The sequence below is a fragment of the Thunnus albacares genome, chromosome 17, assembly GCF_914725855.1.
Source record: "Thunnus albacares chromosome 17, fThuAlb1.1, whole genome shotgun sequence".
Taxonomy (NCBI): domain Eukaryota; kingdom Metazoa; phylum Chordata; class Actinopteri; order Scombriformes; family Scombridae; genus Thunnus; species Thunnus albacares.
This window is the reverse complement of record NC_058122.1, coordinates 23,971,525-23,987,353: the sequence shown is the minus strand read 5'-3', so window position 1 is coordinate 23,987,353 and position 15,829 is coordinate 23,971,525. Positions and strand designations below refer to the sequence as shown.

Below are 15,829 nucleotides of genomic sequence, written 5' to 3'. Positions count from 1 at the left end.
AAGCATGTGAGAAGTTTAGAGGGAAAAATCACCATTTGGTGGAGCTGTTAACAACTAATAAACATCTGAAATGTGACCCGACTACACACTGCTTTTTGTAAGACGTCAAAAGCTAAAAAGGTTGGAAACCACTGGTTTCATCTTAAACAATGTGTTGTATTTTAAAAGCTTGTTATATTATCCATTGTGTCAAATCTTCATCTGAAAAGTAACTAAAGCTGTCAAATAAATGTACATGTAAGCATTTTAATGTTGTATCTGGTTGAGGTGGAGCTAATTCTAACACCTGTATATAATGTTGGGCAGTTTATTCTTAACAATTCATCATATTTTACAAGCTGATCTTAAGTTTTTGTATGTAAAGTCTGAAAAGTAACTACAGATGTTACATAAATGTAGAGGAAGGAAGAAAAGTCGAATATCTGCTACTGAAATAGTGGAGTAAAGGTATAAAGTAGCAGAAAATGTGAATACTGTGGTAAAGTACAAGTATCTGAATCTATTTATACATCCCTCCAGTCTACATACAGTAGAGCATTGTGGCTCAGTGCTGTCTATAAGAATTATAAGATAAACATGGCTTTATTTCACCTGTCAGAACAGTGTTTAAATGTTTGCCTTCATGAAGAGGCCTGTCGACTGCACCCAGAAATAATAAACTGCTGAAGATGATTCATCCTCAGTTTTGTGACTTAATTTGCAAATGTCAGGTTATAAAAGAAGACATTTCAAAGGTATCCCTATTTAGCTTTTTATGTATGAGACTATAATGAAGTTGTAAGCAGATATAAGTGTATTAATGTATCTGTCAACAACTTTAAGTCCTCCAGGCGCCCATACTCAGAGGCTGCTGAATAAACAGAGCAGATAAAGAAAATACAGTAAAACACAGTTGTAATAATATAAAATATGTTTTCCTAGGAGGTCAAAATTGTTGACTAATATTGTACATTAATAAACTGATCTTACATCATGTAAAACATCCTCCTGCTTATATTATAGCATGTTATAAACCATTATTATTATCAATATTACTGTTGAGATCAAACCTGAATGAACCCCTTGATGACGTTGAGTGAACACTATAAAAAAGTAGACAGAAATGAAGTATGATGGGAATAATAAGAGCAAAGATAAAGCAATAAATTAAATATAATGAATAAAAAATTTAAAAAAAGTTCTTGCTTTGTCATCCATTGACAGCATTCAGATTTATTAAAGTGCATCATGTGGTGTCATGTGCACCATTATCCTGCCCAATCTAAATATAACTCACTTCACTACCCTTGAATTAAATATTGTTGAGAGGCTACATGTTTTTTCAACTCTAATAATTTATGGTTTTGCATTTGAGTATTGCAAAAATATTATAATTTCATATTTCCCCTGAGTTATAACAGATCTTATCATATCCATATTAATAATATAAAAAGGTTTCTGGTTAGACGGGTTCATTGTATCTATTTCAGCTCGTTAAAGACATGGCTGCTGCACCGGTGTAACCAAATCTAGTTCAGAGACTGCTGACACAATCTACAAGTTAAATTTAGCGTTATGCCGCACCCATTCTGCTCCCCGTTATAGACCCTCACTCTTTCAACCACTGATACCGAGAGGTGTGTGTATCAGTTTCTATGTCGGCACACTAAACTATCTCGTGATCCTCAGGCCCATTGTCAGAACACTTACTTTAAATTTAACTATTTAAAAAAAACAACAACGCAAACAGTTTTCCAACAGACTCCAGTGCATTTTTATTATGTTTGCTCAGAATTTATTAGAAACAGCCTGCAAGAAACCAATCTCATGGCAGATATAAATTAAAATTTCATTGATAGGATCCTTTAAGATTATATTAATGCTAATAAATTTCCAATGAAATCACAGCAATGCATTTCATTCCTTTTTTTTTTTTAAAATGTGGCACAATGCCATCAAATAACGTGTTCTTTCCCAGCAGATTAAGTCTAAAAAGCTCACTGAGTTGATACAGCTTTCAAACAGATCTTTGATTAAAGACAGTTGGACTTAAAAAAAGAAAAAAAAACAAAACAAAAGACAAAAATCTTGGCGTGAACTGTAGTGACAGATTTAACGGTGGAAAAAAAAAAAGGCTTTCTCCCTTGACATGGACAGTTCACTCAGTCATTAAAGTTGAGCCACACCAAATGGAGCAGGTGGTGACGGCAAAACAGCTAAGCTTGACAGACCCAGAGGCACAGGATGTCTGTTTAGAGCTGGAGCGACTGTGAGCCAGAGCTGTGGTTGAGGTGAGAAGCTTGGAGGAGAGAAAAAAAAAAAAAACTGTCTGAGCGGAGCTGAGCACTGTGTTTGCATGTGTGCTTTTATCCGAGTCCCTGCGTTGTTCTTTCACATGGCTTTCACTTTGATCTGCTTCATCTTCATCTGCTTCTTCTCAATCTTCTTCTGCTCACGTCGCTGGGCAGCTTCCTGGAAAGGGAACAGAAGAAAAATATTTGAGAACCGGAAAATTAAGGGACAGGAATAAAAGGGAATAGTTTGACATTGATTTGTTTTCTTGTTGCGAGTTAGATAACAAGATCAATACCACTCATGTCTTTATGATAAATATAATATCCTTGCTCCGTGCACAAGTACCAAGAAAGCACCTAAAGCTCATTATTTAACATGTTACATCATGTTTGTTTAATTCTTACAAAAAAATAAGTGCAAAAACAACAATTTGTGTTTTTAGTGGCTGACTATTTCTTGGCCTGCAGCAGAGACCGCATGAAGTTACTTCTCATAACCAAGAAATAATCTGTAAAACCACATATTTTTACACTTTGGTTATTGTAGAGATTAAAGACATAACTTATGACATGTTAATTGATGAGTTTTAGATTGTAGTGTTTCCTTTAGAATTTTTTTCAGGCCTGGTGGAACGCACTGAAAAAACACTAAAGAGACGAAGCGTGCAGGACGGCATATTCATGTGGTCGGATCACAAGGAGAGGATGACTTAATAAGCTGCATTTATTGCATAAAAATAAGCATAAGCCCCCCCCCCCCCCCACCCATCTACCCCTCTCACTTCTCCCACTTCTGTCACTCTCTCTTCTTCCCCATATGTATTTTGGCTTGGCTCCAGAGTTTTGGAGAAAAACTTTATTTATATATTTGGTTATATTTGTCCCCTGTGTTAAGAGCTTTTTCTCTTTAGGCAGTGCCATTAGCTAACCTGCATCCCATATGTTCGTGGTCTTACTCTGCAGTAATTTAAAGGCACTCTGACAGCAGCGGCACTCACATCGCCTCAAGAGTTCCCCAGGCAACGACACAGATGTTGACTTGCGTTTCAGAACAGTGCTGCACAGAGGCTCCCAAACGCAAATGATTACTGATTTCCGAATGAAAGGATATTTGGCGTTATTTTTGGCATTAAAGAAAAGATTTTTTTGGCTTGGTGGCCCACCAGGCCTGTACAATTGTAGAGGAAACACTGGATTGCGTTTAGATGTTTATGCTAAGCTAACCAGCTGTTGGCTGTAGTTTCATATTTAGTGTGCAAACATGAACGGTATTAATCATCTTGTCAAGAATGCAAATAAGAGCATTTCACAAAATGTTTAACTGCTCTTTTTAAATGTCTTTTTCGGACCTCCAGACGACGCTGTCTCTCAGGATCCTCCTCATTCATGATCCTCTCCTTCTCGGCTCTCTTCTTCTCCTCGCGGCGTGTCTGGGCTGCCTCCTGACGCTGAGCGTGAGTCTGCTTCAGGAAGTTTTCCTCCACACGGGCCCGGTTTCTGTCAGCTTTCTGTTTCCCCTAAAAAAAAAAAACAGAAAAAAAAGTCTCAAAGCTGCACTTTAAGTTTACTTTAAAGAGTGAGTTGTCATTTAAATGCGCTGTTCTGCTCACTCACCTCTCTGTTGAGACGGAGTTTCTTGACTTTATCGATGCTGTAGATCACCATGTTCATGAGAGGGAGCAGAGCGTCCATGTCTTTGGGAGAGGTGTTGCCCATGCCAGGCACTAAACACACAACAATGCCATTCAGTGTACGTTAAACACATGAGTACAAATCAAACAGTGGTGGTACGGTCAAGGTTTTTAGGATAGTAGGAGACACAAAACGCTCACCATTAAATGTAAACAGCAGCGTCTTCTTGGTCTCAGGCAGCTTTAAGGGCTGACCCTCCCTGAAAAATGACAACTATTACTTAAAACAACAAGAACATGTTAAATAACGTGCATGTAAGAGATTAAAAAGACGACAAATACTTACTCTTGCATAACTTTTGGACCAGAAAATTGGTCCGAGAAATGGATGGACTCAATCTTGTCAGCATGATTGGTGATATAATGTACCATCTAAAAGAAAAAAAAACCCACCAGAAACAGATCCAAATGCATGAGAGAGTAGACCCTGATCAGTATTCTGAGACTTTGCAGAACCATTTTGCACTAATACTGTATGTGAGTAAACGCACCTTGTTGTCCATCACGCCATCTGTGACCTCGCCCATCTCACTTAGAATAGTCAGGGAGTCTGGGAGTCCAAACTTGGCCCCGGACTTGGGCTTGTCACCGCAGAACTCACTCTGAGGAAGAACAAAAGCAGAGCAGATAAAGGAATGAGAGAGCCATTTAAATGAGAGATTGCATACAGGTGATACTGTAACAGTGTGAACAGATACTATAAACAAATCTGTTTAGTAACACATGTAGCTAAAAATTGAATCTGTCTCATGTACACAAGTTGTGGAGGATATTTACCAAGTCCTGCATCTCCTTCTGCAGCCGCGCCATGGCCTTCTTGGTGCCCACAGCAAACACAAAAGTGTCCATGTCCTCGTCATTAAGAGTCACTTTGATTTGCTACAGACAGACAGACGCTGTTGGTTAAGACTACATCTGCAAATCTCAGTCTGCTGCATCTTCTCCACACAGACTCATGTGTTTTGCTACTTGACTGGTACTTACCACTTGATCACAGGCGGGCCTCATCATCCTGGCCAGAACGTTGAGCAGATCCTGCCTCTTCAGGAACTGGAATAGACCGCGAGATATATTACATGACTGTATATTTAAAACACAGTACACCGACACAGATCTATATATGCATCATTAACGTTTGCCCGCACCTTGAGCTGGATCAGCATGCCTTCACAGCACACACGTCCGGAGCACCACAGGTTGTAGATGTGTTCATTCTCCTGATTCAGCTTCCCAGTGCTCACTGCTTCTTTACTGGTGCCGTCATCACCTATACACACAAATGATTGACAATTAAGATCTGCCTCACACCGACTGGAAGTTGCCTGACATCCTCACCATCATATTATTCATACATGGGCAACTTTGTGATATTGGGCTACATAAATAAAATTAACTTGACTTAAATTGACAAAGGATAAGCACATGTACTGGTATTTCATACACTGCTGTTGTTCTGTATGCTACAGAAATCACAGGAGTTGACACACTACTACTCACCAACTAGTGCAAAGTTGCTCTCTAAAAGTTCTCTGTGCGAGTTGAACCAGGCCTGAGCGAGGCGGCTGTTCTTGTTCTTGCCAATGATGTAGTTCATGATGTAGGCCAAGAGGCCGGTCACCATCAGGATCTCCATGTAGTAACTCTCCCAGCTGTTCTGCAGATGTGCAGGAACCTGCAGAGAAACAACAGGTGCTCATCAGTATTGATGTGTGTTATTTTATCCTAGAAACTAGAAATACTTGGCATACAACCACGCACACAATCAAATCCTTATGGTTGTATGCCTCTGCCAAACAGTTGCAGTTTACATCCATGTCTGTCCAGACTCATAATATTTGTAGTTAATAAAAAGGTAGTAAGTTTATCTTCTGGCTAATAGAGATTATGACTATATTGACATGTATGATTCCAGTGAGAAAGATGCTGCCTTCACTTAGAGACTAAATGGATATAAAATGTCATCACTTCATGATTTTATCCTATTAAACATTTGTGTGAAACTTTGTCATAATAAGCAAATGAATTCTTGAGTTATGGCCAAAAAATGTGTTTTGTGAGGTCACAGTGACCTTGACTTTTGACCACCAAATTCTAATCAGTTCATCCTTGAGTCCAAGAGGGCGTTTGTGCCAAATTTGAAGAAATTTCCTTGCATTCACGAGAATGGGACAGAGAACCCAAAAAACAAAAGCCATCAGTTGCCAAAGTCTGCAGTTTCAGTGCTGCCATTGTTCAGTTTCCATAGTAATACTTTAAGTAAGCTACTTGAATCCCTTTTATCAACAAAATTTAACAGGAGGTGCAAAACAGCGGAGTAAATTAGCTTGCAGTGATCTTCCACAGCTGTAAAATTGCTTTTTCATTAAACAGACAACGCACTCAAATCATAATTTAAACCTTCTAGTGCAGTTTCCCCCAAACATAAACACTTTTTACTGGAAAATATAATTTGCAAGCAGCAGGAAACTTGTCAACATTCAGAGCTTATGCTGCCTACAAACAGCAGAAGACAGTAAGTGAGAAGATTTGAGCATTAAGCCAAGCTTACTGTGTGGATTATAAGGGGGTCCTTCATGGAGTGACCTGTTTTCTCCATGTCTCCAAACCCCTCAAACTCCTCCTGGTCATATTTGCTGAACATGTCTTGATCCTGTAGAAACATTAGTTAGTTAGTTTAAGTTATTATGATTCACTAATTAATCAAAAGTGTGATATTACAGAAACCATGCTAAAGTAAAGTAATAAAAGACAACATACCTGAGTATCTGAGTCCTCAAAGCCATCCTGGCCGTCCTCCAGCTCAACGGTGGCCTCGTCTTCATCCTCGTCCTCTTCGGGTTGCATGGAAGGGTTGGCTCGTGGCGGAGGGGCAGTTTCCGCCTCAGCTGCTAGGTCGTCGTTCATGTCCTCAAACTCAGCAAAGTCATTGTCATCGAAGTCTGCCAGGTCCTCGCCATCGTCAAAGTCATCATTGTAGCGCCCCCTGGAGACGGGAAAGGCCAGGAGGAGCAGCAGCGTGGGTATCAAGAGGAGATACTCACTTCGCATGGTGGGACCTACAGCAAACAAACAGGAAAAGCAAAGTGAAGGAGAGATGATACAACTGATAGGAAAACTTATAAATAAGGGTTGTTTAATGTGACAGAGAAGGTCATATAAAGACAACTTAATACAAATACTAGACAAGAGACTTGGAAAGAAAAACCTCACACAAACCATCCCAGAAAAGTGATCAGCAACGATTTTGATCATCAATTATTTGCTTTATCAATTAAGTATTTTTAAAGCAAAAACTCCAAACATTCACAGGTTCCAGCTTCTCAAATGTTGAGATTTGCTTCTTTTCTTTGTCTTATGTGATATTAAATTGAATGTTGTTGGGTTTTAGACTGTTGGTTAGACTAATTTGAAGATGTCACATTGGGCTTTAAGGAAGTTGTGACATGCATTTACCATTTTCTGACCACACAATTAATCGTGAAAGTAATCAGCATTTTAATTGATTGTGAAAATCTTAAGTAGTTGGAGCCCTAGTTGCAACTTTTAATGTGTTTTTGTATCAGCTGTCTTTAAATGAGGACTGAGGATTGCGTTTACATTCTATCACAGTAGGGCTGCAACTAACGATTAATTTCATTATTGACTAATCTGTAAATTATTTTTGAAATTAATTGATTAGTCGTTTGGTCCATAAAATGTCAGAAAATTGTGAAAAATGCCAATCACCGTTTCCCAAAGATCCAAGATGCAACCTAAAATGTCTTGTTTTGTCCCAAACAACAGTCAACAACCCAAAGATATTCTGTTTATAGTCGTAGAAGACTAAAGAAACCAAAAACTATTCACCTTTAAGAAGCTGGAACAAGAGGATTTTGACATTCTCTCTTAAAGAGCGACTAAAATGATTGTTTGATTATCAAAATAGTTGCAGATTAATTTGCTGCTGATTGACTAATTGATTAATTGACCAATCGTTGCAGCTCTACATCACAGTGACTCTAGAGTATTCAGACACATTACATGCTTTACAAGTCCATTAAGTGTAGTGACAGTGCCCACCTATAGATTTTGGCCCCCGTTTCTTACACTAAAAGTACATTTGAGGGGGATCTTTTAAAAGCCAGTATGAACAGGAAGAACAATGAGGAAAACCTCTATCAGTGTTCATTTGGGCACCTGACTGTTGTTTTAAGACACAGTTGAAAATGGTGAACCTGTCCTTTTAACTGGTCCATTAATTCACGTGATAAATCCCAAAGAGAAAAAGATCCCAAAGGAACAAGACCAACTGGAAAACAATGACTCAGGAAGAAAATCAACACTTGGAAAGCACTGTCACCGTGAAGAAAAGAAATACAACTAAATATCAAAATAAAACATGTGATAATGACACAAGCTTTACTGGGACTAAGCTAGGTTAATCCAGACGGAAGGAACTGCACCATATGTGGTCGGATCTGGTGAAATATTCAACCAGTCTGAGGAACTGTCGCTGACACAAGTTTGACCAACAAACCAATCATTGCGACACACTTGCTAACAGGCTCAAATATACTCGTCTATGTTTGATTTCCTACGTTAAAGTTAAAATACAGGGTACTTACCTGATGACATATGTAGGATTAAACCCCCACTCCTAATCATTTAACAACACCCGACCCATCCCCCCGCCCCCCAGCACTCTCCCACTTTATCATTAGCTAGCTGGTAGAAAATCTGGCATTAGCATGCTAACGGTGGCTAACTAGCATGGCAACCAACCTATGATCCTGAGCGGAAAGCAGACCCATTTTTTTCCTCTTTAACACTCGGAAAACAAGTCTTAAAAACAAATAAATTAAATGAAGTCTTTCAGCAGCTTACCTGGTGATTTACTATGACAATAAACGTAACGCCGGTTGAGCTCAATTAGCCTGGACTGCCCTTGTAGTAATGATGTTACGCCTAAAGCGTTTCTGCTTCTTCTCCCTCGTTGGTGTTTATTGGCGGTTGTCAAAGAACGTACTGGCGCATTACCGCCACCAACTGGTATAGCGTGAGGATCAGAATCGTTAACGTTACAATATTCATAAAAAGAAATCGATAACACTCATTTGTAGAAAATCGATTAAACCAAAGTGTACTTTTATCTTTCTGAGGCCTTCTTTCTGCCTCATATTTCTGACAGACTCTACTGTTTCCTCTTCCCCACAGTATTCACATCTGACTGTATTATGTTTACCTGTTTTGAATAATGTATTGTTTAGTCCAGTGTGTCCAAATCTAAGTCTTGATATTATTGTCTCATCTTTCCTTCCTGCACACCTCATTTCTCCCGCTTTCCTTTGAACTCTGTAAAAAACCATAATCCTTTCATCTCTTCCTCCCATCGCTTTTGCCACCTTTACTTCAATCTCTGCTTAATAATGATCTTGATTACTGTCTATCTGAAGCTAACTGCCAAACCAAATGCAACCTTATCTGCCATTTCATTTCCATTGATACCAATATGTGCCAGTACCCATAAAAATATTACTGTAAAGCCCATGATTTGAATTCTGTATAATGTTTGTTGTACGTCTATTAAAATATCTGCTCTGCTGTCTGAATGACTGTACTGTAAACTGGCTAGTAAGGGTCTTGTATCATTTATCCACTGCACTGCTAACAATATTGCAAACATTTCTCCTGTGTAAACTGATAATTCCTGACTGATCCTTTTCCCTACTTTGAGATGAAACTCTGCTACTCCAACATTATAAACTAAACTCCTTAATGCATCTGTGTATGTATGTGCCTGTATGTGAATTATAAATAAACTCCCTATCTTTGTTCTTCTTCTCTAATAATGTAAAATCTACTGTGGCATCTGGAAGTATCCCAGGTGGTTTTGCTGGCAATGGCAATCCTTCTCATTTTTAGCGGCATTTCTCCTATTTCCATCTGTAATTCTGCTGTTGGGGTTGTTTTAAATACACCTGTGTATAATCTCAATGCCTGATACTGTATATTAACTAACTTTTTAAGAGATGTGCTTGCTGCTGTTTCATTATCTCTCAGTGCCCATTCATTTTAAACCCGTCTTTCCAGTTTAGTTGTCCTAAAAAAATTAAATTATAATCTCCTCCCTTCAACACTGTCTCCATTCTCAAGTTTACTTTTAACCTTGTCCTCCACCCGCCCTATTTTCTGTAGTTGTGTCATCATTTCTTGTCTTTCATGTATAAGTTTCCTGCATGTTATAAAGATATGCTCAACTGTCTCAGCCGCACTGATAGCAAGGAACCTTTGATGTTTTTTTATTATGCGCCTTTGAAATTTTGGGTGTTTCACCGGAAGTGCTTGTGTGTTAAAATGTCTGTCTTGACGTTCGTTGCTACAGCTGGTGGTTGGTGTAAAATTAAGGTTGTCAATTGCCCTCAAGTGGTCACAGTGTGTAACTACATGGAAATAAAAAGGTTATATGAAATATTATTAAATAATAGTGATGGAAAGTAACAAAGTATATTTATTCAAGTTCTGCACTTAAGTACAATTTTGAGCTACTTGTACTTAACTTGAGTATTTCCATTTTATGCTACTTTATACTTCCACTCCACTATATTTCAGAGGGAAATATTGTACTTTCTACTCCACAACATTTAATACTACTACTTTTCAGATGAAGATTTGACACAAGCTTTTAAAATACAACACATTGTTAAAGATGAAACCAGTGGTTTCCAACCTTTTTGGCTTTTAACATTTTACAAAAAGCTATGTGTAGTCGGGTCACATTTCAGATGTATATGAGTTGCTAACAACTCCACCAAATAGTGATTTTTCCCTCTAAACTTCTCACATGGTTTCATTTCAATAAATGTTCAAATGATCCAATATTTCACCAAAAATTAAAGATTAGAGAAAAAGTCCAAAACCTGGAAACAGATTTGTGTATCAGAACTTTGTTTTTTCTTCTTTCCTCTCCCATTAATCATCTCATGACCCCTCAGATTTATCTGGTGACCCTTTGGAGGGGCCTGACCCCTAGTTTGGGAACTACTGGACTAAACTAGCTAACTGTATATAAAGTAGTTGAAACTAGCTCCACCTCCAGCAGCTACAACAGCAACATGCTGCTTCCACGCTGATGCGTCGGCATTAATAAACTAGTGATGTCATATATGATAATAAATCAGTTATTGCAGAATGAGTGCTTTTACTTTAATATTTCAAGTACATTTCGCTGCTAATACTTGTACTTTTACTTAAGTAGGATTTTTCATGCAGGACTTTTACTTGGAACAGAGTATTTTTACATTCAAAAATAAGACCATATCTCTATTCTATTTTAAAATATTCTGTTTTGATAAGAGTAACCTCAGTGTCTTCGAGTAACTAATTTGATTAATAAGATTAATACGTTTTTTATGAATATTGTAAACACTAGACATTCTGATTCACACTCCATGCCGGTTGGTGGCGTTAATGCACCAATTCGTTGTTTGCAAACCACCAATAAACTTCAACGAAGAAGAAGAAAGCATAACCGGAAGTCTTGTAAATACTTTGGACTTGACGATTCTCTCGGTCGTTACGAGCAATGCTACTCTTTGTTAGGTAAAGTGGTGAGAATATCGCTTGGAAACACGCTTTGTCTACTCAGATGGTAATTATTACCACGTCTGCTGATATTTGCGCTCGTAAGTTGAACTAACTGTTGATAGTTTCCTTGTAAGGCGACTTATTTGGTAGTTGGCTAACGCTAGCGTGTTAGCTGCTCAGACAACAGCTGCAGCTCGGGAGGATGTCGCTTCACGGCAAAAGAAAAGAAATCTACAAATACGAGGCGCCATGGACGGTGTATGCGATGAACTGGAGCGTTCGCCCGGACAAACGCTTTCGGCTGGCACTTGGGAGCTTTGTGGAGGAATATAATAACAAGGTGCGTAGTGTGGTTTTGGCCATTTTATCAGCCAAAGCTAAAGATAGTAACGGTAGCGAGCTAATGCTAATGCTAGTTACCCTGCGCAGCATTAAGGCATCAAATCACAATGAATATTTTGTTGGTTCCACTTCAGTAACACTAAAATAATCAGTAGCCATGTTACTGTGTGTTTAATACTCTTATAAATTAGTAACGTTATATATACTTAATACTATTTCAAACTCTTCATTCGGTGCTTTTATAGTAATATACAGGTATTGTTTTTGTTCCTGTTCAGGTGCAGCTGGTGGGTCTGGAAGAGGAGAGCTCGGAGTTTGTCTGCAGGAACACATTTGATCATCCTTACCCCACCACCAAGATCATGTGGATCCCGGATACCAAGGGGGTTTACCCGGACCTGCTGGCCACCAGTGGGGACTATCTGCGCATATGGCGGGTAAGGGTCTCTCCTCCTGGACACGGTGTTTATGTAGAAGAGAAGTCTAATGATTGTTTATGTTGTCCTTTATGGTCATCTAATCTAAAAAAAACAACAACAATTAACTGACCCCAACAATTAGTATTAGATTTGACAATAACAAAAATAGAGCTGCAACTATTAGTTGATTGGTTGCCAAGTCTGAAATTAATCACCAACTACTTTTGATAATTGGCTAATCGTTTTAGTCCAAATTCTCTGGTCCCAGCTTCTCACCTGTGGATATTTTCTGGTTTCTTTAGTCTTCTATGACAGTAAATTGAATATTTTTGGGTTGTGGACTGTTGGTCGGGACTAAAAGAGACATTTGAGGGAAACAGTGGTCAATGTTTTGCCCCATTTCCGGACATTTTAGCGACCAAAGAACTAATCAATTAATCGAGAAAATACTCAACTGATTAAAAGAATTGCAGTTAATTGCAGCGCTAAACAAAAATATAGAATATTTCAAGCCTTATGCTTGAATTTCCTGCTTGTTCCTGTGAACTGCAGTAGCCCATGACTGCGCTGCAAGAGCTGAAAATAAAACATCATCATCATACTTAATTGTAGGATAAAAAGTAGTCAGTAATGTGGGGATAAGATCAGTTTATTTGTTTGATGTAAATATGTGACAAATTCCTTCACATTTTATCTTGCAGGTCAGTGACACAGAAACACGTCTCGAATGTTTGCTGAATAACAACAAGAATTCAGACTTCTGTGCTCCCCTCACCTCCTTTGACTGGAATGAAGTTGATCCAAATCTGCTGGGTAAGAAATCTACTATCTGATAAATAATTTGGGAGGCTATAAGTCAGACTTGATTGTTCTTTCACATGAGGTGTTTGAATTTCTAATATGTTTGTTCATTCATTCTGCAGGCACCTCCAGCATTGACACCACCTGCACTATCTGGGGGTTGGAGACAGGTCAGGTGTTGGGGAGAGTCAACCTGGTGTCTGGTCATGTGAAGACCCAGCTGATCGCTCATGACAAAGAGGTGCGTGTCTCGTCTTCAAAATGAGAACATGTTAGGTTGACTTGCATTGTCTTTAAATACAAAACTAGCTCATTACAGCAAAAAAAAAAAAACATTAATTACAGTACATGGCATAAAAGAATATTTAAATGTATGTCTTAATGTGTCTGTACAGGTATATGACATCGCGTTCAGCCGTGCAGGAGGTGGTAGAGACATGTTCGCCTCTGTGGGAGCTGATGGTTCCGTCCGTATGTTTGACCTCCGACACCTGGAGCACAGCACCATCATCTATGAAGATCCCCAGCACCACCCGCTGCTCCGCCTCTGCTGGAACAAGCAGGACCCCAACTACCTGGCCACAATGGCCATGGACGGCATGGAGGTCAGTGCGCTATAGATTCTTACAGCCTATCAGTAAATATGTGTCTGTCCAGACAAGAGAGAACCATTTATTTATTTCGTACGAGCTTTGTGTAGTTATTTTTTCACTAAAAGCTCTTTCTAGTTCCAGTAAGCATGATGAAAACCATGAAATATTACATTTTATGGATACTTACTCAACATTTTACATACTATTTTATACATGGATATTATAATTCCTATGAAAATAACTTAATGGGAGCCAAATACCTTTTTAGCAATGAGTGGGTTTACTGTTCGTTTAGTCCGTGTCATTAATATTTCTGTGTGATAGGTGGTCATCCTGGACGTACGTGTTCCTTGCACACCGGTGGCTCGGCTGAACAACCATCGCGCCTGTGTGAACGGCATCGCCTGGGCTCCCCACTCCTCGTGTCACATCTGCACTGCAGGTAACGCTCATCTTACAAGTTCATCGCATGTCACGCGGTTCGAGATGGGTCTAATAAAGGGTCGGTCACAATCTGCGTCAGACTGTTGGATGTTGATTTTGAGGCATCAGATTGTGTGACGAACATCAGTGATGGTCTTTAGTCTTTGGATCTCTTAAATAATATGTTCACAGTTTTTTAAGAGTGTCTTAAAACGACAGTCAGGTGCCCACATGAACACTAGAAGAGGTTTTTCTCGCTTGTAATCATTTGTCCTGTTCATACTGGCTGTTACAAGATTCCCCTCCAAATCCACAGACCTACTTTTGAGCAAAAATGTGTTTATTTGTTTATCTGAAGCTTAATTGAGGCTTCAGCAGTCTGAGTTAGTCAAATAAAGTGGATATCTGCCACAGTTACAGTCTGTTGAGTAAAAAAATGCCCTCTTTGTAGCTGGACGGACAGTGTTTTCCTGTTAACTTGACTTATTTGGAGGGCTGAAGCTTCATATTAGCTTCAGATAAACTTTTAGATACATTTTTGTGCAGATTTTATGAATTTTGTCCCCCATCACTTATAATGAAAGTACATTATGATTGGATCCCTTAATGACCTGTATGAAAAGGAGGGATGATTACAAGAAAAAACATCTGACTGTTGTTTAAAGACTTGAAAAAGTCTATCCTTTTAGAAACTATCCTTTTAAGTCAGCTATTGATTTAAGATTTGTTTCTCCTACGATTGCAACTTCTCATTTTAGTGTAACTGCAAGTATAAAAAGGGACTTGAAGACAAAACTTTACATCTTTAATCAGCTAGATTTCCTTAATTCTCTGCCACTTGAGTCTCATGTATTTCCTGTAATGCTCACTCTCGTGTGTCTTCTCCACTCAGCCGATGACCACCAGGCCCTGATCTGGGACATCCAGCAGATGCCGCGGGCCATCGAAGACCCCATCCTGGCCTACACCGCCGAAGGGGAGATCAACAACGTGCAGTGGGCCTCCACACAGCCGGACTGGATCGCCATCTGCTACAACAACTGCCTGGAGATCCTGCGTGTCTAAAGTCACGGACACTTAAGACGGGGGAGGGGGGAGGTGGGGAGGGAGGGAGGGAAGAGAGGGGGCGTCGTTTCAGATTCGGACTTAATTTTTAGTCCTCGTCCCACTGATTTCAAGACAAGGACGAAGTCACGAGTGAACTTTCTGAACACGTTTGGAGTATCCCGCACCTACTCCACAATAACCTGGTTTACATTTTCTTCCACGTCTTTTACTCCATACTTCTTATAAATGTGTTTTAAGCTCTTATTTATTTTTTGCTCACATGGTAGTGTTCAGCATCTGTAAGAAGCACCAGTGCATTGAGAACTCTTGAGCAGTTGTCTCCGGGGAGAAAAAACAAAAAAAAACAGAAAAGAAAAAGAATTTTATACTTCTTGGTGTGAGTTTTCATTTCAGCCAGCTGTGAGATTATCATGAAGGGTTTAGATGTTGTGCGTCTCATCTGTTTGATTTGTAAAGGTTGATACGAACTCCTGTAGGTGGCAGATGACCTCTCTAATATGTAGGAATATGTTGTAGCCTTCTCGTGGACTCATACCATATTACTGGTGATTCAAGGATCAATATATTATAGTCTTGTTTACCCCCTCCCCCTCCTCTCCCTCCCCCGTGGCAATTTTAAACTGTTCAATATCCTCTCTCTCCAAATGATTGTATCC

At 39.1% G+C, this 15,829-nt stretch overlaps 2 protein-coding genes across 3 annotated transcripts; one reads left to right on the top strand and one right to left on the bottom strand.

The window, feature by feature from the left end:
• Nucleotides 1–1,729: 1,729 nt before the first annotated feature.
• ccdc47 (coiled-coil domain containing 47) lies at nt 1,730–8,942 on the bottom strand. 2 transcript variants are annotated; one of them, XM_044330701.1, is made up of 13 exons: nt 8,828–8,942; nt 6,722–7,020; nt 6,513–6,614; nt 5,462–5,636; nt 5,110–5,231; nt 4,949–5,014; nt 4,742–4,843; nt 4,456–4,566; nt 4,251–4,336; nt 4,106–4,164; nt 3,888–3,997; nt 3,623–3,790; nt 1,730–2,451 (listed from the first exon to the last, which is right to left on the bottom strand). In XM_044330701.1, the coding sequence occupies exons 2-13, from the start codon at nt 7,010–7,012 to the stop codon at nt 2,371–2,373; spliced, it is 1,473 nt and encodes a 490-aa protein (XP_044186636.1). In that variant the 5' UTR covers nt 7,013–7,020; nt 8,828–8,942; the 3' UTR covers nt 1,730–2,370. The 2 variants fall into 2 exon arrangements, with proteins under 2 accessions (XP_044186636.1, XP_044186635.1); XM_044330700.1 differs by lacking the exon at nt 8,828–8,942 and adding an exon at nt 8,569–8,593.
• Nucleotides 8,943–11,467: 2,525 nt separating this feature from the next.
• dcaf7 (ddb1 and cul4 associated factor 7) lies at nt 11,468–15,205 on the top strand. The gene is made up of 7 exons (XM_044330702.1): nt 11,468–11,867; nt 12,148–12,306; nt 12,990–13,101; nt 13,212–13,330; nt 13,485–13,694; nt 14,007–14,124; nt 14,998–15,205. The coding sequence occupies exons 1-7, from the start codon at nt 11,730–11,732 to the stop codon at nt 15,168–15,170; spliced, it is 1,029 nt and encodes a 342-aa protein (XP_044186637.1). The 5' UTR covers nt 11,468–11,729; the 3' UTR covers nt 15,171–15,205.
• Nucleotides 15,206–15,829: the final 624 nt, after the last annotated feature.

Excerpts from the sequence above, each read along its gene's own strand:
- dcaf7 (XM_044330702.1), top strand. The coding sequence starts at position 11,730 with ATGTCGCTTCACGGCAAAAGAAAAGAAATCTACAAATACGAGGCGCCA. Across the intron at positions 11,868-12,147 it reads TGGAGGAATATAATAACAAG|GTGCAGCTGGTGGGTCTGGA; the intron begins GTGCGTAGTGTG and ends GTTCCTGTTCAG. Across the intron at positions 13,102-13,211 it reads AGTTGATCCAAATCTGCTGG|GCACCTCCAGCATTGACACC; the intron begins GTAAGAAATCTA and ends TTCATTCTGCAG.
- ccdc47 (XM_044330700.1), bottom strand. Across the intron at positions 5,637-6,512 it reads ACCCCCTTATAATCCACACA|GTTCCTGCACATCTGCAGAA; the intron begins GTAAGCTTGGCT and ends GTTTCTCTGCAG. Across the intron at positions 2,452-3,622 it reads AGAGACAGCGTCGTCTGGAG|GAAGCTGCCCAGCGACGTGA; the intron begins GTCCGAAAAAGA and ends TTCCCTTTCCAG.